This window comes from Cucurbita pepo, chromosome 13 (genome assembly GCF_057944985.1).
Source record: "Cucurbita pepo subsp. pepo isolate OVF chromosome 13, ASM5794498v1, whole genome shotgun sequence".
In the NCBI taxonomy this organism is placed as follows: domain Eukaryota; kingdom Viridiplantae; phylum Streptophyta; class Magnoliopsida; order Cucurbitales; family Cucurbitaceae; genus Cucurbita; species Cucurbita pepo.
Genome location: NC_141810.1, coordinates 14,274,934 through 14,297,827, shown reverse-complemented (window position 1 = coordinate 14,297,827; position 22,894 = coordinate 14,274,934). Strand labels below are relative to the sequence as shown.

General features: G+C 36.9%; 4 protein-coding genes across 8 annotated transcripts; 2 read left to right on the top strand and 2 right to left on the bottom strand.

Moving 5' to 3' along the window:
• Window positions 1–34: 34 nt before the first annotated feature.
• On the bottom strand, window positions 35–7,863 carry LOC111809185 (uncharacterized). Of its 3 annotated transcripts, XM_023695569.2 has the most exons (5): window positions 7,104–7,863; window positions 6,413–6,674; window positions 5,832–6,352; window positions 3,423–4,487; window positions 35–2,320 (listed from the first exon to the last, which is right to left on the bottom strand). In XM_023695569.2, exons 1-5 carry the CDS (start codon window positions 7,264–7,266, stop codon window positions 198–200), a joined length of 4,134 nt encoding a protein of 1,377 aa, XP_023551337.2. In that variant the 5' UTR covers window positions 7,267–7,863; the 3' UTR covers window positions 35–197. The 3 variants fall into 3 exon arrangements, with proteins under 3 accessions (XP_023551337.2, XP_023551335.2, XP_023551336.2); XM_023695567.2 differs by having other exon boundaries at window positions 5,832–6,674; XM_023695568.2 differs by having other exon boundaries at window positions 35–2,317; window positions 5,832–6,674.
• A 4,352-nt stretch (window positions 7,864–12,215) lies between these two features.
• LOC111809182 (tetraspanin-6) lies at window positions 12,216–13,378 on the top strand. The gene is made up of 3 exons (XM_023695565.2): window positions 12,216–12,686; window positions 12,760–13,061; window positions 13,157–13,378. The coding sequence occupies exons 1-3, from the start codon at window positions 12,216–12,218 to the stop codon at window positions 13,191–13,193; spliced, it is 810 nt and encodes a 269-aa protein (XP_023551333.2). The 3' UTR covers window positions 13,194–13,378.
• On the bottom strand, window positions 12,449–18,096 carry LOC111809181 (rhomboid-like protein 19). Of its 3 annotated transcripts, XR_002817177.2 has the most exons (10): window positions 17,936–18,096; window positions 17,628–17,752; window positions 15,902–15,962; window positions 15,613–15,779; window positions 15,264–15,369; window positions 14,964–15,166; window positions 14,702–14,839; window positions 13,866–14,040; window positions 13,497–13,547; window positions 12,449–12,546 (listed from the first exon to the last, which is right to left on the bottom strand). XR_002817177.2 is itself a non-coding variant. In XM_023695564.2 (8 exons), exons 1-8 carry the CDS (start codon window positions 17,957–17,959, stop codon window positions 13,938–13,940), a joined length of 927 nt encoding a protein of 308 aa, XP_023551332.2. In that variant the 5' UTR covers window positions 17,960–18,096; the 3' UTR covers window positions 13,686–13,937. The 3 variants fall into 3 exon arrangements, 1 of the variants encoding a protein (XP_023551332.2); XR_015411519.1 differs by lacking the exon at window positions 12,449–12,546 and having other exon boundaries at window positions 13,332–13,547; XM_023695564.2 differs by lacking the exons at window positions 12,449–12,546; window positions 13,497–13,547 and having other exon boundaries at window positions 13,686–14,040.
• A 424-nt stretch (window positions 18,097–18,520) lies between these two features.
• LOC111808016 (chlorophyll a-b binding protein 6A, chloroplastic) lies at window positions 18,521–20,614 on the top strand. The gene is made up of 4 exons (XM_023693773.2): window positions 18,521–18,779; window positions 19,146–19,248; window positions 19,328–19,616; window positions 20,392–20,614. The coding sequence occupies exons 1-4, from the start codon at window positions 18,583–18,585 to the stop codon at window positions 20,541–20,543; spliced, it is 741 nt and encodes a 246-aa protein (XP_023549541.2). The 5' UTR covers window positions 18,521–18,582; the 3' UTR covers window positions 20,544–20,614.
• Window positions 20,615–22,894: the final 2,280 nt, after the last annotated feature.

Sequence of the window (22,894 nt, the reverse complement as noted above, 5' to 3'; positions counted from 1 at the left end):
AGGAATATAATATTCTGAAGCAATACTTACCCTCTTTTTGCCCACAAGAGACGGCAATACGAACCGTCAAATTCTGCTATCATTAATTGACATCAACGAAACTATGGTACATGGTGCAGCAAAAGAAACAATTTGCTGCTGAGGGCCTCTGTTGACAAGGCTCTCTGAACATATCTACTACCAGCTAATTCTCTTTTCTATGAGCCACCACCCCCCTCAGCAGCCTTATTGCAATGCAATTTAGTATCTGATGCATCATCATCATCGTCATCATTACAATTCTTTCCTACAATAATTCCCTCCTTACTACTATTTACCTCAGACATCTGATTGCTATTTGATTTCTGTCCGTTGCAAATAGGCTGCTGCTCAATCAGAGATGCGGTTTTGGAGCAATGATCAAATGTAGGATATCTGGACAGTAGGGTAGTGGGATCAGGTAGTGATGAAAACCCGGTTCGCATTCGACTCCCATCCCAAAACCCGTAACTTCTCGAGGGAGCATCCTCCTCTTGGCCAGAAGAATTTTTACGATCGAACTTGGCAGTGATCAGATTTCCATGGCTATTTACTTTCAATCTGCACTTCAACTTATGGTGAAGCTCGGTCCTGTTTCCATTCTCACTGGATCCAGATTTTGAACTCGGGACAGACGAGGAATGTGTAAGAATCTGACCGAATAATTTCAAGTCACCATTTCTAGATGATTGTTCGGAATCAGACAAACTACGTGAATGCACTCTGACGTGATGACACCCTTGTTCCTCTTTAGACAATGAGATCACACGAGTATTTAAGGGCATTGAAGAGTTATCTGCTGTGTGGGAGTGGGCTTTATCACTTCGATCACTGCTAGTATCTACACTTACCCTCTTGGTTTCAGCATTTGAATCATTTCCAACTAATGCTGCAACCAAAGCAGAAATGCCTTGTTCTTTTGCAGATTCATCAGATACGACTGTGTGTCGCTGCTCGAGTACCAAACCGTTCTTATCATGGGTAGAATTCACAGACTGACAGTCATCATCAAAACCCGAAAGAAAGCCATCCTTCCTATTACATGCATCATCAGACACCATAGCATCCACAGCAGCATTACTACAAGTCTTTGAGGAAGGATTACTCTCCTTGACTTCCTGATGGATAGACTGCAGATTCTTCGACTCTGTTTCGCCACCACTTATACACATCACAGACTTCGTCAAGTCATCAACCATCTGAGAGCTTACCCGTTCGCAAGGAAAGGCAACTTTGGTATCTACCCCTGCTTCACAATCACCTCCATTAACGCCATGGCCGTTTCCATCTTCTGGCATTTTCTTTGCAGAACATAACACATCCAACCCAAGGCACTTTCGTGCTTTGCTAAAGAAGACCTTGCACTGGTCCGTGGATTTTGATCCTACATGGGTAGAGATCATGGAAAAATTCTTCCCATAAACAGACACTGCTTCTATGAAAAGCGACTTCTCCCCATCTGTCCAATAAGAAGGATCCATTTCTCCACAACTCTCATCTGAAAAAATCTCATCATCAACACACTGCTGAACATTGTTTGTAATACGTCGTCTTAACACGGTTGTAGCACCACCCTTTTTGCACTTCAAATCCTGAGAACCATCTCCCCGGTCGAAATTACTCGTGACACATGAACCCAGGGCTTCTGAAGACAAGGAACCACATATTCCAGCTAAAACATCAGCAGCCACCTTTTCTCTTTCATTTCCAAAACCATGAAAACTTTTGGCCCTTTCTGAAAGATCATCATCGAATTGAGTTGTACGATACGCTGTTCTTCCACCAGACCTGCTGCTAGAATACTTATGAGCACGGACCATCGCAGCACCCAACATGTCAAGAGAAGCAGCATTTGCTTCTGAATTCCATTTCTTTCCTGTTGTCATCAAATAGTTACCGGTAGACTTCGCTTTCTTCCCAAACTCCAGCTTCTTTGTTTTCTCAAAGCAATCTGATTTGTGGTTTTTGTAATAGAACTCAATACAGTCTGCTGTTGTCTTATGATCAAGAAAAGATGCAATTTTCCCGAAATCTTTTCCGAAACATTCCAACTTCTCCATGAAAACTTCTTTCTCTTCTGAGGACCACGGGTTAATCATCGCCCGTTCCTTCTCAACAGCGCACGGGTTCTCAACTAATCCATTATTAGAGATGAACCTCGAGGCCATCTTATCCTTCTGGTCTAAAATTAATGCGGGCATCTTCAACGTCGTCCGGTACTGCTTAATCTGGGGACTAGAAAGCTGCATGCTCATGTGCTTAAGAATCTCCGCGTTAGAGACCGGGTGGTTCAGATTTCCTGCTGCAAGGCCAGTTTTAAAATTCAAAATGATAATATCAATTGTATCACGTTAGGAGATTCTCCAAAGATGTACGCCTCCTGATTTAAAGAGGAAAAAAATTTACATGAAGGCAAAGTAATGATATAAATGGAAGGGGGCAAAATCAACAAACCATTATGCAAAACAACGAAAGTTTGATTAAAGATAACAAAGCTCATAGAGAACTCTATCAACTTTGAACACCAAAGATTGAAGGACAGAAATATACCGTCAGAAGAAGCATTAAGATCACATAAATTAGCAGACCGATTTGATCAATCATCTTCTATCATACACATACACCATCAGTAGTTCTATTCTATTAATAAAGACAATAAAATTTGAAGTGCGTTATCTCTTAATTCAGGATCGCCATACTCGACATACTTAAGTGCAATGATTATATGCCAAAAGACCCTTCTTCCCTCGTACTACTTCTGCGTTTACCAGTTCAATTATTCAAAATCAACAAATTATACATTCATTCCACGACCTAATTATTTCTAAAATGAGCAAAGAGTTAGTCACCAACAACAACGAGACTTCCGATGAAAGACATGATATTACTAGAAACAGGACGATTAAAGACGAATAAAGTATAATAAAACCATCATATTACGTAGACCCACGTGCAAATTCTCCTCTCCCCTTCCAAATAAGTAGCCGTATCCCATACAAAAAAGAACGTGCAGTCAACTTATTTACATCGCAATGCCTTTTCGGAGAACCTCAGAAAATAAACTATAGTGAGTATATCAAGTACAGCATTCCAAAACTAGAAATGATGCGGATAGTCAACACTAAGATCATTCCAGGGGGAAAAGATTTCAACCAAGCACTTCAACTGGGGTTCACAGACGCCAGAATTAACAGACAGATATGAAGTATATGTATTACGATATGACTTGCAAACTGATACCATTACTGAGAAACGGTGGAGTACCAAATGAACAAAATGGAAAACAGATGCAAAATTTCAGATAAATTAAGTCATTAACGTGGATAAGAAGAACAAAGTCGTTAGAGAAAAAACCTGTTTAAAATACTTTTGAACATAAGGATATAGATTAGATGTCTCCTTACCAGGGGAAGGCATACGGAATCGAATGGAAGATCGGTTCTTCTGATAACCACTGTAATTTGTCCACAAACTCAACTGATATTTTTTCTGAGATTTTGCACGTAACTTCCTTACAGGAGGCACATGAAAACTCTCCTTCCACAAGGACTGGTAGGCTCTATATTTAAGTGTAATTACCCTCTCCTTAAATTTTAATAACCGCTTCCTCTTTGCAAATCTCTCTTTCACCAAACATTGGTTCTGTGAGAAGGCATTTGTGCTCCAAATATCAAGCTTATGTTCATTGGCAGGCAACAGCCTGGTTAAAGCTTCAGAAGCCTTACTGGCAGACTCTTTATTGGATGCCAGAATTAAATCCAACACACTATCTCCCTTCTCATCAGCAAATTCATATATATCACTAGAAATGGGCTCTAATGTGATACCTTCACTCTTTATTATCATGTTATTGTCAACAGAGGCCACAACGTTGTCTTTGACGCTGCAAACAGAAATTGTTAGATTCTCTTTCGTGATGACAGATTCCTTCACATCCGACCTCCCAGACCTATCCTTTCCCTTGACATCAGCATGCACTTCTTCCAAGTCACTTGTAGAATGTTCCATCGGTTTTGAAATAGTATTTGCGGAAGTAACAACTGGCATGGTAGCAACCGTATTAGTGACATCATTTTTCTCCTCAAAATATTTATCTCCCTCCAGAAAAGAACAGGATGCTAAGGGGAAAGAAAAGTAACCCTTACTATCAGATATCAACCCCTTCAACTCATTTTCAAGTAAATCAATTTCAGACTCGGTCGTCTCCAACACTTTAGAAATTTCCTTTTTGTATATAAGCAACTTACTCAAGGCAGTGGAACTCATAAAACTGGAATCCTCTGAAATCGAATCACTAGATTGGAGCAGTGGAATGAGTGGGGCACACAACTTAGCTATTGAAAAATCATTCAACTTCTCTACAGAGGATGTTCCCTCGTACTGATTCTGAAAACCAGAACCGGGTGAACCATGCAAGTCACTGACATCATTATCAATTGATGCCTTTCCAGATGATTTTTCATCCCCACCTACACAATTTAACACAGATGTAGAAGTTGAATTTAGTAAAATGCAACACATTTCACTTGATAGCAAGGAAGACAACAATCTGGAGTGATCATGACACATGGCAGTATTTAAAAGCACAAAATTCCTCTGAATGAAATCCTTCTCTCTAAGATACCTTGGAAACATAAAGACTATTCTGAGATAGTCACTAATGTGAGATGTATACTGTTGTAATGGATATCAGAAATTTGAAGTATTGGTCACATATCCAAACCTAAGGACGAATCGGTCCAGACAAGTATCACTCTAGTTTTCTTTATTCTTCCTAACTAGAGCACAGAGTTATGGAAAAGAAAGCTATTCAAAATATTCAACAAAGGAAACACTCGTACCACAATCATTCAAAGGAATTTTCAACCATCAAATCACCGTTGACCTTTCTTTTGATCTTGTCTTCGGTCCAAGTAATTGTATCTTTCTTTATCACTCTCTAAAGATATATATATCTCCAAGAAAACTCCTACTCCTGATATGCCTAATCTTACCCTTAAGACATGTCTATTTTCACTCTCTCTCTTGTTAATCCGCCCCTTCTTATAATTCAATGTAAACACCCATACAGCAATCATGAGGAGTTGTCAATCATCAAATTATTGTTTACTTTTCTTGTGGTCTTGTCAACTATCAAATTCTACTCCTAATTTTTATCTATCTTCAACACATGCCTAATTCTGTTTACTCTTTGGTCAATCTGCCCCTCATAGTTTTGTTAGCATCTTCTTACTCATTTATTCCCATCATCGCCACAAGGGTATTTTCGTCTTCAAACCTAACAAAACCCTTCTTAGGCATTATTCTCGTGTCTTCACAAAGTGAGAACTTCTTTGTGAACCCTCTCTCCTCCTCCTCCCTTGATCCTACCGGGGATGTGAATGTTTTTCCCATCTCCCCCCTAGGAGTCACCCACCCTGACCCACTAATGCTTTTAATCTTCGTACTTCTTTTTTCAAGTTCTGGTACTTGGAAGTTAAATAAACGCATTCATGATTTCTTTCACACAAAATAGTCTGCCACAATAAGACGCTGAGTTTATTAAACTATAATATGTAGTTAACAATTTCCATTTTTACCCCTAAAAATCTGTAACTTCTTATGACAATGAAAACATTAAAAGCATTTTTTTCTAGCTAGGCCAAACTCTGATTGACTATTTTATATTCTATATAAATACACAAACACTCATCAAATTCTTCTTCTACAGCAACCAGTTGAATGTGAAACATTGACATATTATCACTTGATAAACACCGTATGAAGTGAAAAACTGCCACACAGTAACAAACATACAAAAGAGGTCGGTGTACCTGGAGAGGAACCACCAATGACAAAAGAATGGGGTGCAGGTGAGGTACGATCAGAAAATCCTGAACATCTAGGGCCTTTTTCAATCAAGCTAGAATTCAGAGAATGGGTAGATTCTGCATGAACATTTGTAAAGGCAGTAGCATCAGGAACTTCAACCTTCTTTTTCTCATACTTAGCAAGTCCCTCACCCCATCCTAGCCGTGGCTTCTTCCTGACAGTTGCTTCATCATATGGCAGAGAAGACATAGCACACTCACCAGAATCAGCTGAAGGAGACAAATTTTGCGGTGCATTTTTCAACACGGTCTCAGACTTCGCCTCATTAGAATCTAAAGCACCAGCAATCCTTGTGCTACTGGAATGGCCCGATGTTGAAGTGCGAGAAGACAAGGCACCAGAACGTGTCCATTTAAGAGGCTTCCACCCTGAGGAACTCACTGAGTACTCTCGATCACGTCTCTGGTTTGTGCCTAATCCATTGACATCATCGACCTTATCATGCTGGCCTTTTACCTTATCTCTGGAGTTTACAAAGTCAGAATGAGAATGAGAGGGATATATCAGCATATCATTAACTGACCTCTGATCATAATTCAGATCATGCTGCAGCCTACCACCACTGTTCGTAGATCCATTACTTGTTGTCCAGGAATGACCTTTCCAATCTCTTTGACTAAAAGATCTGCTTTCCCTACCATTCCTAGCGTACTTCCCATCGCCATGTGAAACAGACGGCCGGCTACTAACATTTTCCAGCATCTTGTTATTGAATGACATAGAAGGCCCATATCCATGACCATATTCGTCAGAGAACACATGCCAACCACCCTGCCTACCATGACCTTCAGAAATATTTCATAACAGAAAAAGAAAATGCAAAAGAAAACACAATCAGTACGAGCAGAGAACCAAAAATAGGGGAAAAGGTTAAAACAAGATCATCCAGGAAATTTCTGCAGCCGAACTTAGATTCCTAGTCGGGACTAATACAGGAGATAAACCTCGGATCTAACCATCAATACCGACTATTATGTGATAAAGAGTTCATAAATCATAATAGTTAGATGATAAATCCTTCGTCGATTAGATCTATGGGGAAGATAGGATCCAAAGGAAGACTTCTCTTAAGTTTCAATTAAGCAAAATAAGAAAAGTATATGATTGGAACTACGAGTCTCTAAAAAGAGCCCGACATGTCGATATCTCGAATCATTGAAACCTGAGAGACTCGAAAAAAAATCAGAAAGGAAACCAACGACTCTGTAGCTCACCTGGCGGTCTGCGAAAATCACCTGATCCCCACCTACTAAACTCACGGGATCCGTGACTGGATGAATCTCTCCATCTAGGCACAGGTCCGAGGAACTCTGACCTCTCGTGTTTCCTCTCCTTGAAGAAGTCCTTCCGATCCCAGGGTAAAGGTTCAGGCGGCATGAAAATGAGGCCAGTAGCATGGGCACCCTCGAAGAACAACCGTTTTCAACGCACAGCACAAGGAGCGCGCCGAATAGCACCGCCCGAAATCAATTAAACTATTTTCGCAACCATGTCAAGCAAGAAGCCTCACTAACAAAACATTTATATCCTACCAAAGCAATCGCCAAAGAGAAAACCAAAAACAAAATCAACTCAATATATCGATCGCTTCTGCCTCCTCTCACTGGCCGCGTAACAACAATAATACGCCGATATGTGGCAGCAACGACGAGCCACACGGATAACCCCGGACCAACCTTGAACAGAAACCACCAAAACGACGAAGAAAAACAGAACCAGCACCAATACAGGCGTACGTGATAGATAGAGACTGAAACGGCTGAATTCAAAGGGTTTTGAATCAGATGGAACCAACAATGCCGATTGAAAGGCTCTGCGCCATCACATGCAAAACCTCAATCTCACTTCGAGCTCGCAATCTCCGCCCTTCGTTTCACCTCAGCGACCCTCTCCGAACTCTCTCTCCCTCTCTCCCTCTCTCCCTCTTTGCCTCCGGCGCGAGAAAGTGAGAAATTGAACCGATAAGGGACGAAAGAGAACCCTGACAGAAGAGAAATGGGGGAGATTGGTTCTCCGGATCTCACAAAACTCTCAACCTTATTCAATTATTCTTTTCGCGTCCACTGATTTTCATTTTTCTTTTTCTCAAATTTCTTCGTTCTTTTTTTGTTGGAATATTATTTTGGTACCTTATTTCATTTTCGTCCACATTTTAATATATATTAATATTTAATTTTATTGTTGTTTTAATAAAAATAAATCTCTGTTAACATTTTTTTTATAAAATTTAATATATTCATGTTAATTTTGTTGAAATATTTTACATTTTATCTAAAAATCCTTTAATTTTAAAAAAATTATTAATCATTATAAAAATATAAAAAATTATTACGATCAATATAGGGACGAAAGTTCTCTATTATTTACTATTGTATTTTCTCTTCATTATTTATAAATTTTCTCTTCATTATTTATAAAATTCCGCCCGCACAATTACTGAACTAGGCCCATTGCCTTTCTTCGAGCAATTACTATACTGCCCCTGATTCCATTTAATTGACCAAACCTTCGTGTTGGTGGCCGGTGAACGATGCTCCGTTGGATATCGGCTCACTCAAAATCATGTAAATAAAAATTATTATTCTTTTAAAATCTCACAAAATAAAGAAGAAAAATTATCCGATAATTAAATTTATGATTTGATATATTAATCATATTTGTGTGCATTATTAATTAAAAAAAAACGTGCCTGGAAATAAGAAAGAACAAGGCACGTACGAATGGCACGTGTGAAGTCAAACCATTATCTAATGACGTGTGCACCACGCGCACTCAATGTCAGGTTTGGCACGTGAAGGAGACGTCGGGGAATCTTCCCGGCATCTTCATTGCCTGTCGCCGATATCCGGTTCACCTGACCTGACCCAGCCAGCAAGTGCAAGAACCATAAGCTGCCACGTGTACTGTTGCTATTTTTTACGAACTGACAATTTTACCCTACCTCTTTTGATGTGAGATATGGACTTGACTGTAATTTCATTGGGGATGGGGACCACGTCACAATTTGTCCGAAAATTTAATGGAAATTTGCAATTATTATTATCATTATTATTATTTTGTTGTTATTTTGTTCTATTAATAAATGAATGCTGCGGAGTCTAAAAAGCATTAATTACCTCATCGGTGTATTTGGAGTTCCCCATTAAACGCCCGTGGCCGGGGCTAAAGTTGGAATGCAAAAATAATATATATATATATATATATGTGACAGTAAAAATTATAAATTGAGTTAAATTATTTGACTTAGCCAAAGGTTAAAATTTCGATAATAATTCAAATTTACAAACATATTGATAAATAGATTAAATTAATAAATTATTTGTACTTTGTTTAAAAATTAATTTTAAATTTTCAAATGCTTAACGACAATAATAAGATTTTTTTTTTGGGTTGCAGATAATTATTAATAATATTATAGACGAATATATAAGAAAAACAATGTAACGACCCGAAATTTTCTACTTAATTTAAGGTCGCTACTGTATACGTACCATAAACATTGAATGCGGAAGACTTCATTTAAATTCCATAAAACATAACCTTTAACTTAAAACACAGCCATGGACTTACGTGTTTCGAAAACATCTTTAAAATGACACAACAAAATACTCGAAATAAAATAAATAAGCGTTTAAGTTTAAAACATCCTATTCTATCATAAGTCTAAGAAAATAAATGTCACTATCCTATGCATGTGCCATGATCTCGAGTTGCGATGCCGTCGTCAACCGTACAGGGATGCCGTGTCTTAACCTGAAAAATGTAGTAACACATGGTCTGAGTATTGATGAAGTCTTCCGCATTCAATGTTTATGGTACGTATACAGTAGCGACCTTAAATTAAGTAGAAAATTTCGGGTCGTTACAAACAATGAATTATTATTTTAGATAAATTCAAATATTTAATTTCTAAGTCGAATGTATATATTTTATGTTAAAAATTATATAGACAGAATATCAGTAAATATTCATATGAATGATTATTAATGATTAATATTCTAAAATTAATCAGTTTAGAATTAGTTCGATGGTAAGAAGAAACTTGATTAGTTGCTAGAAATGAGTAAGAGCCAGGGATGCACTCGATAAGTAGATGAGGGACAAGTGGTAGAAGTTCATAAAGAATAGTGATGGCGACGTGTTCTTGTTTCTAGACATATAGCAGAACCCTTTGAGCTAAATCGATAGTGTTTGAATTAAAACATGTTAACGTTATAGAAATATAGGTTTACTTGCTTAGATTTCGGAGACACTCGTTTTATATTTATAACCAATTTCAACATATCTCAACTCGGTAGTTAAAATTTAAGATTATTCCAAACTCAAAATTATAAATTAAATAAAGAACCATTAAACACAATCTAATTTTATAATTTAATATTTAATAAATATTTACAAATACCAAATTTATAAATTTTGGAAACTCTTCTAATTGGGTAATATAGTTGGTGGACCTAATTTAATAAGTTACAACTACTTCCTACGTACGAATTCTTGGATTACCATTTTATTTTTAATTTTTTCACTTAATTCGGAATAAAAGCTTAACAAACAAATAAATACGAATAAAAAAACAAAAATCATATTTTTATTGAGAGCCTTATTTTTTTTATTTATATGAAAAATAAACGAATAATTTATTTTTTAAAAATTTTATATTTTTATTTTATTATTTTATGTTTTTTAAAATTATATTAAGTATTCACATTTATTTAAAACGCATTTAAATTCGAAGTTAAATTAAAAATAGTTTAAAATAAATAAAGATTTTAAAAAAAGGTTGTTTTTTCGATCTTTTTGAAAGTGTTTTTTTTTTATTTATAAAAAAAGTATTATTTTTTAAAATAAATATAAAATACAAAACGATTATCGTTATAATTTTTTTTAAAAATTAACTTATTAAATATTGTGATTATTTTTATTTTATATTTGTTAAAATAAAAAATAAACCATTATAATTGTGTTTTCTTTTAAATAATATATTTTAAGCTTAACAATAACATAATTAATGAATTAAAAAAAGATTGTTAGTTGGTCCAATATTAATATTGATAAATGAGCTCTACCACCGTGCCTGTATCAACATCAGTGTACTAGAGTACACAAAGCATCAACATTCTTGTGGTATATCATATTTGATATTTTATTATAAGATAAATATTTAATTTATTATTATTTCTATTTATTACTCTTCCATATATTTGTAATTTATTTGATTATAAATGGATAACTTTCATACCATTTAAGTGTGGTGGACTAAGCAAACATTCTCACAATTCGACCCACTTAAATGACTCATTGAACTTAGTTTTCCTTGTCTTAAATGACTCATTGAACTTAGTTTTCCTTGTCTTTGATTCTCCGACCCTTTAACTGAATGAGCTTAGTTTTTTTTTTAAAAAAATAAAAATAAAAAAAAAATAAATTGAAGCTTGAAAATTGTCCTAAAATAAAAAGAAAAATTCAAATACACTTTTCTAACCAACCCTTTTATTCTTATTTTTTAAAATTTATTTTAATAATAATATATATATATATTAAAAAAAGTTGGCAGCAAAGAAAAACAAGCAGCCCAAGGTACAGACAAACATCTCGCATTCCATTCCAACCTTTCTACAAAATCAAAAACCCAATCCTCGAACCAAGAAAAAGAAAAAGAAAAAGAAAAGTTGAAATTACACGTAGACTTGATAAATTAAAATTTATCAATTTATTAAATATAAAATAAAAAATTTTATGGTCATTATCTATTAAAACATTAGAGACCGACAGTTCAATTTGATGAACATAGCTCGTATATACCGTTAAACAAGAGGTCAGGATTGAATTTGAACATAGCTCGTATGCACAATCAAACAATAAGTTAGGATTGAATCTGAACATAGCTCGTATGCACCATCAAACAAAAGGTCAGGATGGAATCTGAACATAACTCATATGCATGGTCAAACAAAAGGTCAGGATTAAATCTGAACACAACTCGTATGCACAGTCAAAGAAGAAGTCGGGATTGAATCTGAACATTGCTCGTATGCATAGTCAAACAAGAGCTCATGATTGAATATGAACATGACTCGTATGCACTGTTAAACAAGAGGTCGGGATCGAACGTTAACGAAGTTGAACTGGGAGAATTTAAACCAAACCAGTATCATTTAAGTACCACCAGGCATGCTGTCTTAAAAGCTGGTACATTTTTAAAAGTATTTAGAGACAATTTATAGGCCAACTTAAAAGCTGAGGAGGACCAAGGAAAAAAGCAATAAATTTTCCCTCCATTTAAGAAACAAAACTCCCACAACAACCAAACCCAAAAATCATTAGAAATGAACAAATTGAGCAACTCAGTGATCGGGCTACTGAACTTCTTAACGCTGTTAGGGTCAATCCCGATCATAGGGGGAGCCCTGTGGATGGCTAGGAACAGCACCACCTGCGAGGCGTTTCTACAGACGCCGCTGCTGGTGCTTGGGTTTTTGGTGCTTTTGATTTCACTGGCGGGGTTCGTGGGGGCCTGTTTCAACGTTACTTGGGCACTATGGCTCTATTTGTTCGCCATGTTGCTGCTCATTGCTACGCTTTTGGGCTTCACCCTCTTCGGCCTCGTCGTCGCCAGCAAAGGTGGCGACGGAGGCGAGCATCGGTTTGGGGATTACTCTGTATGGTTAAGGAATAGAGTTAATAATCCTCAGTATTGGGGCACTATTAAGAGCTGCATTTTGGGGTCTAATACTTGCAACCAGGTTTCTTCTTGGACTCCTCTTAATTATTTACAGAGACAGATAACTCCCATTCAGGTACTCTCCTAAATTTTCAATACACTTGCTGGTTCTATGATCAAACTTAAACAAGTCAAAATTTTGGTTGCAGGCGGGGTGCTGCAAGCCACCGGCTTCATGCACCGAGAACGTTCAAGATCCCGATTGCTACCGGTGGAATGGGGCACCCAACGTGCTGTGCTATGACTGCATTTCATGCAAAGCAGGTGTGCTTGAGACTGCAAGAAGGGACTGGCATAAGCTCTCAGTTCTCAACATTGTCATGCTCATTTTTCTCATTGCCGTTTACTCTATCGGTTGTTGTGCGTTTCGAAACACCAAACGAGCTCAAACTGATTACGCACATGGCGAGAATCGCATGATCAAAATTCAACCCACATGGGATCACAAGATGTAAGTAGTAATCTACCGCTATCTTTGAACATTTCATGTTTATTTAGCATTATACTTAATGAGTGAAGCTTGTCTTACAACTTTTGTTCTTGCAGGCGGAGATGGTTGGAGGACAGGAAGGAGCTATACTAACTGTTGAAATCCCATCTTCTATCGGTGTTGGCTTCCTAGAGCTAGAAAATTCATAGTGTTTTTCGATTCCAGTGAAAGGGAATGGGTATTTTCAGGGCTTTCTTTTTATGCTGTAATCATAGGCTACTTTAAAGTGCATGATGAAGCCTCTCTACTTTTTATCACAATGTCGCACTATTGCTTTCTTTTTTGCCTTTGAAAACTACTCAACATTCAATAGCGACATGTGTAAAGTTTGCCAATCTAATTAGATCATTATGATGGAAGAAAACGCGTCAAACACACACATAAATGAGAGATTACCTTGAATCTTGAAAGTTACTTCATCTGGACCAAGTCTGGTTTGCAGCTAATCTGGTTAGATTCCCAATAAAGGATTCAAATTAAAATTCACAAAGTAAAAAGGAGAAAAAATGCTTTCAAATAGTTAAAAATATGTTCGGAAGTGATTTTAACCATCTCGAACATTCCGAGCAGAGCAGTGGAAAAAACTTGATGAAATTCTACTCGTATATATATATATATATCCGGCTGTATACAGATAAAATCCCCAATGCTGCAAAGCACAAACGAAGCAACATGTTTTTTTTTTTTTTTTTTTTTTTTGTAACTCAATGATCACACAAGGAATGTGCAAAACAAAATTGTATCTTAGAAAAAAGAAAAGAGGACCTCTTGATGTACTGCACAGTCCCCAAGTTAATCAACAAACATAGGCCCTAGCAGATGACCACATATAATCAATCAGACGCTATCCGTTGCATCCCTTCCTGACTCTTGAGCACTTCTGGCTGCAGCCAGTCTCTCAGCAGCCAGTCTTTCTTCCAAAGCTCTAGCTCCCCGTTCTCTGCAACGAGTAGTGTGTTTAAATTTTATAGAGTATTCTCTCCTCTCCTCTAAGTCCTTTAATTTTGTTTTTTTTTTTTTTTTGTTACACACATTTCCTTTATGTTTATAACATTCTTTACTATTCTCTCCTCTAGATTTCCTTATGAGTTGACACCCTGTCACCCCCCTTTGTATGGTTTTTCTTTCTGAAAAAGTTCTGACAACAATGTTCTTCAATGTGGGTGATTAATAGGGCAACAACTTGTGCAGACAAAGCCAATAGACGAGCAAAGGATGCAAATAATGAGAGAAACATCACCACGCAGGTAGATGCATAATCGTTAGGTGAGGGGAAATCAATACTTGAAACTGAAAATTGTTCATACAAAATTTTAACTTTAAATTTAGCCCCTAATTTTTAGATGATAAAACAAATTTAGAAGCCCTAATTTGCCCCCAAAAGAAAATTTAAAAGGATATGTTTAAAATTTAAATTTAAAACTCTTTCATCTTGTTGTAATTTTCTGTTCTGTCCTGTCCTGTCTACCTCAAACCATTTAAAACAAAAATAGTTACTAAAAATCAGTTCCTGCTGCAAACTATAGAACACGCTAAAAGTGGAAAACACATGTAGTATGATCAAGTTTATGAGCCAGGAGAAAAGCATTAACAAATATTACCTCCTTCGAGATGCCTCAATGGGATCTGAACCGGGCAGCGGGGTGCGTCCAGCAGTATAGTCCTCAGCATTGTTAGGGGATTCAGATCTTCCACAAAGAAGACGATGAAATACTGATGCAACTGGATCAATGACTGGCCTGCACAAAACCATCAAGACTCAGAGTACAGTATGGACTATGGAGAGAGAGAACACAGAATATTCCTGAAACATGGGAAAGAGAAGCTTAAAAATAAAAAAGGCTTCAAAATAAAACAGTATACCGTAAAAGTTCAGGGAAGAATGTAGAGAATGCAAAATCATCACTTGGATCGCCTTTCAGTTTTGCTTCAGGTTTCCTCTGCCAGTATCTCAGATGAATCCAGCTGATGTATGTCCCAAATATTATTGTTGGAAGATATGTTGCTGCCCCAGTTGTCCAAAAGCTTACAGCAATGGATACAAATACAGCAAGAGACGGTAACCACTGCATGAAATTGGAAGCAAAAGATCAGATGAGGTTCAAATAAAACTCTGATAAAAATTATTTGAAATATGGATATACCTAACTACATATTTCATACCTTAGCTCTTAGTTTCAGTACAGGTAACTCTTGATCAGGTATGATTTGTTTGATCCCAACCAAGAACCCAGCTAGAATCCCATAGAAACCAGAAACAGGGAAATAACTGAGACCACAAAAAGATGTAAATAAGATGTCTGGAAAGCCTGAGAAGCAAAACAGACATGAAACATGCTTAAAAAGGACTTGATAAAGGGAATGAATCAGACAAAATTGATTTAAACGAAAATCAAATTGGATTAAAACAGCCTTAAGTGATGAAACCAGCAGAATGATCTATCAGCTAAAGACATGAACACATGTACGCCTAAATGGTGCCACTGATGCACGAGGACTCAGTAGCACTTACAGATAAATTTCCTCCTGCGTAATATAGTACAGGGCAATCGCTGTGATAAAAACACATAAAGAAGTTAGAAAATTGACTATAAAGATGAACTTCAAAAATTCTCTAGAGCCCCATATGGGTTCAAGCAGCTTCCCAACGAAAAGAAGACCAACTGTGCTGACAACAACCTGCAATATATGGCTCTCAATGAGTCGAACTTCTAGTGGAGACTCACTTAAAATAGTGAGATAAATTCTAATTGTTATTGTAAATGGAACAAAATATAGTGTGTGAAAATGTGAGTGCATACCCCATATACTGACTGTTCAACATAACCAGCAGTTAAGAGATTCCAGGCAAAAGGTATTGTCCTACAAAATAGAAGTTCAAAAGAATGAATAACCCAACCATTTATAGCTTACATGCTTTCTGTTTGAATTGAACGACTCAATAGTTGGTCAGATATTAAGGCCATCTCTGAACTTAATCAATTCCTATACTACAGAGGAAATATTTTCACCTCATACAAATAAAACAAACTAATTAATTAAAATGGGTACATATTTCTACATTAAGATAAATAATTTTATTGATATAGTCAAGAGTCAGAGATTCAATAGAGCTATCTTGATAACTCTGTAAGAAGGGAGCAATGAAAAATGTTGATAGAATACTGAAAGATAACGACAATTTTGATATTTAGATGAACAGGCAATGAGAAAGAACTATAAATTTTTCACTCCCAAATTCAGTCGCAAGGGAAGCTTCCTACGTGGAATGCATCATGATCTCTGCATCGTAAGTTTGTAATAGGATAGGCAAGTGTCACAACTAATCTATTAAGTGTTTAAATGTATGTCCACTAGTGACAAGAATTCAAGACTTTCAGTTGATCGAGATTTCATTGCCTATATTATCACACCAGTCATCATATTTTGCCTAAATTAATGGGCCTTCGACTCTTTGGTACGTGATACTTTTCTCCATTTTGATTTTTGTAGCAAATTCAGGGTTGTTTGAGTTACTTTTAAATTAAATATTTGTTAGGTTTCCCTAAGAGATGTGAATTCTCTAATAATTAGAATGATTTCAGAAGATGTCAAAGATCAAGGTCATATTAAATGCATGCAGTTTCAGCTCTTTGTTGAGTAGTTGGGTAGGAAAGGAAGACTTTTATTTTCTAACAAAAATATTAAGATGGATAAATTTCAGAGAAAAAATATTTATATTATACCTCTTGCTGGTCCAAGAGTGTGAACATTCAGATTTTGGGCTCATTTTTATACATTTTTCCTCTAGATGGCTTGATTTTTTTCTCTAATTTCCTTCTCTAACAGAGGATATCTTTCTCTACATTTTCACTTAATTTCTTTTTCCCTATCAGGAAATTAAGCCAATTCAGAATGGTAAGGGATTCACATTTCACACTCAGGTGGGGATGCTTCCTCTAATTATTCAGCAGAGTTCATAATTCAGATTGGTTAGCAGTGAAAACATCTGGCAACATGGAGGTAATAACATCTTTGGATTCTTCACTACAAAAAAAAATAAAATGAAAAGAGTACTATATATCAAAATAATACACTCAGGCCCCTGCAACACAACCATTGGCACCCTAAACCAGTAGATTGCGTAGCCTCTCAGATGGTCTGTTGCTACTTCCTATCACCATAAGCGTTCTATTCTGAAGAAGAGCAGAACAGTACATGGATTGTATGGCCAATTGTGGAAACGACAGAATCGTTGCAATTATGACAACATTTCCAAGGAATGCAACTAAACTATTGACCAACTTCTATCAATCCCACAAGACAAGCCTCTAGATCACAATAATTCATTCACAATCGAAGTGATCACAAGATTCTAGATTCTTTCCAAACTAAATTTCAACTCGATAAACGAAGTCATTTCTAATCGGAAACCTACTGGCATTACTACAAGAACGTACGCATCGCATAGATTCGGCTATGAAGTCATCATCTTCGCACAGTTTTCATTACCACTAATCCAAAAACTAAATTCTCCAAAAAAGATACCTGGATGGAATAAGAGCAAGATAGTTAACAGCCGCAGGAAAAACCTGAACCAAGATATGCCCGCCAATTAGCACGACGGCTAAGCCCTTGCATAGCTTGGTGAATCCAGTAAACAAACCAGAGCTCTGTCCAAATACAAAACAAAACAAGAAAAAAAAATCAATAGAAACGTCGCTGAATTTCGAGACAATGTCAAGATCTGGCATGCACATTAGAAGATAAAAAAAGACGAACTACGAGATCTGAATGCGACTAATAGACCACCATTTAAGAAGAGATTAAAAGCAAACAATTGTATCAGAGCTTACCCCCGGAACTGCTGGAGTACTCATGGGCGGAGACGGCGGACAGTGGATGACGGTGATCGGAGTTGCGGGATCAAAATGGATTGTTTTGCTTCGCCTGAGACTTTTGGGTTAAAGAGAGAGTGGGCCGAAACGTAGAGATGTGGGTTATTGGGTGTGGTGAGGTGTAGCGTACAACGCTACACCACCATGTAGATGATCCACATCATGATTACTTCTGATTTTACCTTTGACTATAATTTCATTGCCGAAAACACCCCTCGTGAAGCCCAACGCTTTTGCTTGACCCCTAAGAAAATGTAAATTTGCAAATTACCCCTTCATCTCTTTATATTTGCAAAAATAGGGTTAAGAAACGCATTCCCACTTTTTTATATAATCTATGCATTTTTCACTGACATTTCTACGTGGAATAATCTCCACCACACGATTCCAAGATCCCAATCCAGCTGGATATTCCACGTCAGTAAATAAAATAAATTGACAAATTCCAGCTGGCTCAATGAGATCACAAAACCAACCCACTCTTAGCCAATGAACACCGAGCTTTAGATTCCCCAATCTTCTCTACTGCCTGTGCTTTTAGTCCCCTTCTCCCCCTTCTTCTTCCTCCATTCCACTCTCGTCGTCTCTCTTGCCCGTGTTCTTCAATGGCTTCCAACACCTTGATGAGCTGCGGCATCGCCACCACCGCTTGCCCTTCAGTTCTTTCCTCCTCTAAGTCTAAATTCGCCACCGGTGTCCCGATTTCTGGCGTCGCCGTCAATGCGTCATCCCGGTTTTCCATGTCCGCCGAGTGGATGCCCGGCCAGCCCCGCCCCCCGTACCTTGACGGCTCAGCCCCCGGGTATTGAAATTTGAAATGCTTTGAAATTTGGATTGTTGCTCTCTAGGTGTTCGATGAAATGTCTATGAGAATCCTGATTGTCTTTTTGGGTGCTTTGATTTGTCCTTCTATGTACCCTTTTATAACTATTTGGTTTTTTGTTTTTTAAAAGCTATAAGAATTAGGACCCTTCTTTAAGAAAGTGAAAAACCATGGAAATTGAGTGAAAATAAACATCAATTTCAAGAACTGAAAACAAAATCTTTATCTGAGCCTTAATTTTGTAATTTTGAGTTGAGTTGAGTAGCCTCTATTAGTATGAACTAAAATATAATGCTCAATGATGGTCTTGTGTTAATGTATAAGATGTGTGGTTATGTTAAACAGTGATTTTGGCTTCGATCCTCTTCGTCTGGGAGAAGTGCCAGAGAACCTCGAGAGATTCAAGGAGTCTGAGCTAATTCACTGCAGATGGGCCATGCTTGCTGTTGTAAGTATTCCAAATTCAGTTGCTTGATTCTGAGATGATGGGGGCTTTTCTTTAATTCTTGCGCTCTTTGTTTTTTCAGCCAGGGATTTTGGTACCTGAGGCTTTGGGATTGGGCAACTGGGTGAAAGCTCAGGAATGGGCAGCAGTTCCAGGAGGCCAAGCTACCTACTTGGGGCAGCCAGTTCCATGGGGAACTTTGCCCACCATTTTGGTCATTGAGTTCCTTGCCATTGCCTTTGTAGAGCACCAGCGCAGCATGGAGAAAGACACCGAGAAGAAGAAGTACCCTGGAGGTGCTTTCGACCCATTGGGCTACTCAAAAGACCCTGTAAAGCTGAAGGAATACAAAGTCAAAGAGATCAAAAACGGTAAGGGCCCTCATTTCTTTGCACAACTCTGCTTAGATTCAGTGCCAACTAGAGAAGGTTTAGTTTTGAGTGCTTTCTATAACTGTTCAAACCACTCTTTCCATATGTTTAAGAAACATTGTTTATAAGGGTGTGTAAACCTCTCCATAGCATATGCATTTTAAAAACCTTGCGAGTAAGCCCGAAAGAGAATGTGCCAGTGTGGGCTTGGGCTTGGGCCGTTACAAATAGTATAAGAGCTAGACATCGGGGGGATGTGCCAGTGAAGACGTTGAGCCCCTAAGAGATGGACACGAGGCGGTATGCTAGCAAGGATGTTGGACCTCGAAAGGGGTGGATTTTGGGGGGTGTCCCACATCGATTGGAGAAGGGAACAAGTGTTAGCGAGGACGCTGGGCCCTAAAGGGGTGGATTGTGAGATCCCACGTCGATGGGGGAGGAGAACAAAACATCCTTCATACGAGTGTGGAAACTTCTCTCTATCATATGCGTTTTAAAAACCTTAAGGGAGTCCGAAAGTGAAAATCCAAAGAAAACAATATCTGCTAGTAGTGGGGTTGGGTCATTACATCAACCTCTTCAAATAATAACCGAATCTACATAACCCACCGATTCAAGCTCTTGAGCTTCATAGTGATTTGAGTGGCGTCAGAGCTGGAAGTATTGTGTTTATGAACCCAAATAATCTCATTTTCTTCCTGTTCTTGAATTCAGTGACAATTTAAACATGAAAATTGATTACTGAACATTTGATCGAATTGCTTCTGGCTTGTAGGTCGGTTGGCGCTGTTAGCTTTCGTTGGAATCTGTGTGCAACAAACGGCATACCCAGGAACGGGGCCATTGGAGAACTTGGCTACTCACTTGGCTGACCCATGGCACAACAACATTGGCGACATTATCATCCCCAGATCAATTTCGCCTTGAATTTTGCACTAAATCATACTAATTGTAATTAAATTTCCGCCTACTGAATCTGAACTCGAGGGCTTCTTCTCTCTGAATGTGTTCCTTAACTTGATATTGACCTTCAAGCCTGTAAGTCACTAGTGGACTTGGCCCAATCCGATTACCCAAAGTCAGTAGCAGCAGTGAGCCCAAAAGATCCTTACAATCCATTGGGCCAAAGGCCCATAAACGGACAAGAAGCCCATACGAATGAGCCCATTGGACCATGAAACTGAATATTAGGCCCATATTAAGTGACCCCACATAAAGGAATTTATAAATAAATATAAAAAAAAATAATAATAAAAGAAAAGAAAATGTTCCATAAAGAGTGACATCCAACCATCACTTTTTTCAAACAAAAATTTGACTGAAACAGAGCTTGACGGGACAATTCCTCAAACAGATCACGAAAATAGATAAATAAATAAATAAATAAATATTAATTAACATTTCATTATCCACGTGTAATTTTTTTAAAAATTTCGACATAGAATAATTAATATGCAATTGTACAATAAATTAAATTAAAGCGAATTTTATTATTATTATTAATTAGAAGTAATATTTACTGAATTAATAATAGAAAATGAATTAAAATAATGAGGGGAAGGAAGAGAGGGTAATAATGATGTCTAGGGTTGCATAAGGGGAAAGCTGTAATTTCACGTTCTTTTATAAAATGTGAAAGAAAAAGAGAATAATAAGGTACAGTTTGCTCTGCTCCTCCTTTTCTGTTCCTTTCCCTTTCCCTTCCCCCTCTCCACTCCTCTAGGGTTTTTCAAATCTCTCAATTCCCTTTTTTTTTTTTTTTTTTTTTTTTTTTAATTATTATTAATATTATTAAAACTATTTAATTCACCTCGTCTCACCTTCGGAGGATATGGATCCACCCAATCGATCCTAGAAACTTAAAAAAACGCAAGTACTTATAGGGTTTAATTCTAGTGGTATAAGCTCTACACTGATTAACCATTTCGTACCTTTTGACCAAAAAGTCAAAGGTTTGATTCAAGACAATAGATAATCAAGCAGTACTGTACTTTGAGGCTCGAGGACTAGACAAACATAAGAATTCGGGAGTCGTTGTCGAGATGTTATACTAAGACGAACATGAGAATTTAAGAGTCGTTGTCGAGATGTTATACTGGGACGGGACGGAGATGGGGTTGGAGTTGGGATGGCATGAAAAGGAGTGGAGATTTGGGAAGAGTATGTAATAGAGTAGAATCTAACCTTGAGAGACATTTCGGGTACAAACAACAAACAGAAGGGGGACAAAGAAATTGATCAGTTTGGCACAAAACCAAGTAAAGGGGAGCTTTAGATGAAGGCCAATATGATTAAATATCTGACACCAGGATTCCCCACACACACTTGTGTTGTTTTTTATTTATTTAATTATTTTTAAATTCAATTATTTTCTTTATCTTTCTCTTTTGACCATTTCCAATTTTCCAAATCTTTTGCCTGCCAAACCCTATCTTTACTACTCTATGGCTACTAAACTAAATTTTTAATTTTTTTAATTTTTTAATTTTTTAAAAAATTTAAAAAAATATATTTAATTATTTTTTAAATTCTAAAAATATAATATAGTACAGTGGGTATGTTCTGTGTAGAATTCCCATATTTCCAAGTGGGCAAATGGGTGTTCTCTAACTGCAACATTTGAATATTCCTCTCTCTTTCTTTTTTGGTTTTTCTTTAATGTTATAATATATATATTTTTTTTTTTTTTAAATATAATATTACTAATTTTGTAACATTTTTTTAAAATATTCCGTTGTTGTTGTAACAACTCGTCCACTTAGATATTGTCTATTTTGACTTGTTGTTATGTACGGTTGTCAGAGCGGAGATATTGTCTGTTTTGATTTGTTATGTATGGTTGAAGGAGATATTGCTGTTTTGACTTGTTATGTATGGTTGTTAGAGCATGTTAAAAAGATATTGTCTGTTTTGACTTATTATGTATGGTTGTCCGAGATATTGTTTGTTTTGACTTGTTAGGTATAGTTGTCAAGTATGTTAAGGAGATATGGTTGTCAGAGTATGTTAAGGAGATATGGTCTTTTTTGACTTGTTATGTATGGTTGTCTGAGTATGTTAAAGGAGACTGTTTTGACTTGTTATGTATGGTTGTCAGAGCATGTTACGGAGAGATTTCCACGCCCTTATAAAAAAATGATTAGTTCTGATCTCCAACCAACGTGGGATCTCACTCATCGTTATATTGAATGTTAAAATTGATCGATGATAAATTTATATGCTATATTAGCGATTTAGGTCGATTTTTTTTTTTTTTTTTTGGTTTTTTCTTCCCTAAT

Excerpts from the sequence above, each read along its gene's own strand:
- LOC111809185 (XM_023695567.2), bottom strand. The coding sequence starts at position 7,266 with ATGCCGCCTGAACCTTTACCCTGGGATCGGAAGGACTTCTTCAAGGAG. Across the intron at positions 6,675-7,103 it reads TGATTTTCGCAGACCGCCAG|GTCATGGTAGGCAGGGTGGT; the intron begins GTGAGCTACAGA and ends ATATTTCTGAAG. Across the intron at positions 2,321-3,422 it reads ATTCCGTATGCCTTCCCCTG|CAGGAAATCTGAACCACCCG; the intron begins GTAAGGAGACAT and ends CTGGCCTTGCAG.
- LOC111809182 (XM_023695565.2), top strand. The coding sequence starts at position 12,216 with ATGAACAAATTGAGCAACTCAGTGATCGGGCTACTGAACTTCTTAACG. Across the intron at positions 12,687-12,759 it reads GACAGATAACTCCCATTCAG|GCGGGGTGCTGCAAGCCACC; the intron begins GTACTCTCCTAA and ends TTTTGGTTGCAG. Across the intron at positions 13,062-13,156 it reads CCCACATGGGATCACAAGAT|GCGGAGATGGTTGGAGGACA; the intron begins GTAAGTAGTAAT and ends TTGTTCTTGCAG.
- LOC111809181 (XM_023695564.2), bottom strand. The coding sequence starts at position 17,959 with ATGAGTACTCCAGCAGTTCCGGGG. Across the intron at positions 17,753-17,935 it reads GTACTCCAGCAGTTCCGGGG|AGCTCTGGTTTGTTTACTGG; the intron begins GTAAGCTCTGAT and ends GTATTTGGACAG. Across the intron at positions 15,780-15,901 it reads TTGAACAGTCAGTATATGGG|GTTGTTGTCAGCACAGTTGG; the intron begins GTATGCACTCAC and ends CATATATTGCAG.
- LOC111808016 (XM_023693773.2), top strand. The coding sequence starts at position 18,583 with ATGGCTTCCAACACCTTGATGAGCTGCGGCATCGCCACCACCGCTTGC. Across the intron at positions 18,780-19,145 it reads CTTGACGGCTCAGCCCCCGG|TGATTTTGGCTTCGATCCTC; the intron begins GTATTGAAATTT and ends TATGTTAAACAG. Across the intron at positions 19,249-19,327 it reads GATGGGCCATGCTTGCTGTT|CCAGGGATTTTGGTACCTGA; the intron begins GTAAGTATTCCA and ends TTGTTTTTTCAG.